The sequence below is a fragment of the Apis dorsata genome, unplaced genomic scaffold (genome assembly GCF_000469605.1).
Source record: "Apis dorsata unplaced genomic scaffold, Apis dorsata 1.3 scaffold_207, whole genome shotgun sequence".
Taxonomy (NCBI): domain Eukaryota; kingdom Metazoa; phylum Arthropoda; class Insecta; order Hymenoptera; family Apidae; genus Apis; species Apis dorsata.
In genome coordinates, this window is record NW_006263491.1 from 624,532 (window position 1) to 625,065 (window position 534).

At 56.4% G+C, this 534-nt stretch overlaps 1 protein-coding gene across 1 annotated transcript in view; it reads right to left on the minus strand.

Annotated features, from left to right (window-relative positions):
* LOC102675551 overlaps nucleotides 1-453 on the minus strand; it is a 57,658-nt gene extending 57,205 nt beyond the window's left edge. The window contains exon 1 of the mRNA XM_006614999.2: nucleotides 20-453. Within this exon, the coding sequence (XP_006615062.2) occupies nucleotides 20-436 (417 nt within the window). The 5' untranslated portion in view covers nucleotides 437-453. The remainder of the gene's footprint in view (nucleotides 1-19) is intronic.
* Between the last annotated feature and the right edge of the window lie 81 nt (nucleotides 454-534).

The following is a 534-nucleotide window of genomic DNA, read 5'->3' on the forward strand; positions in this document are numbered from 1 at the left end:
TCTCCTTGCATCTCCTGACTTTGGGTTTATTATCCTCGGATAATAACTCGGGGTTAACGGTCTCCTTGGGCCACCAGGACTTCGACTTGTCCTCGGAATACTCGTTCGAGGATCCTTCCTTCGCCCTTTTAGGCTTCGACTTGTCGTCCAGGGTGATGCAGGGTGGCTCCAATATCACGGAGGCGTTGCAATTCTCCTTCGTTCTCCACAGTTTTTGTTTATCCTCCATTCCCGTGGAAGGCGCCTCCGAGACCACGGGTACGTTTTCCTTGGGCCTCCAAGGTTTCGATTTTTCGTCGGTGAGGATGGGCGGGGCCTCGTCGACCGAGAAACAAGGCAGGCAAGTGGTAGCCGTCGGCCTGGCGCACGATTTGCCGGGTGCCCCATCGTTCGTAGGTGGCCCTGGTGTGTTCGAGGGTGGCACCTTGCCGAACATTTTCGCCGTTATTGCGGGAAGATTGAGCAGCTTGAATCGGGACGGAGGGTCGCCTCTGCGCGCCGCATTACACGGATTGTATCAGTCTTGTGGCTGGC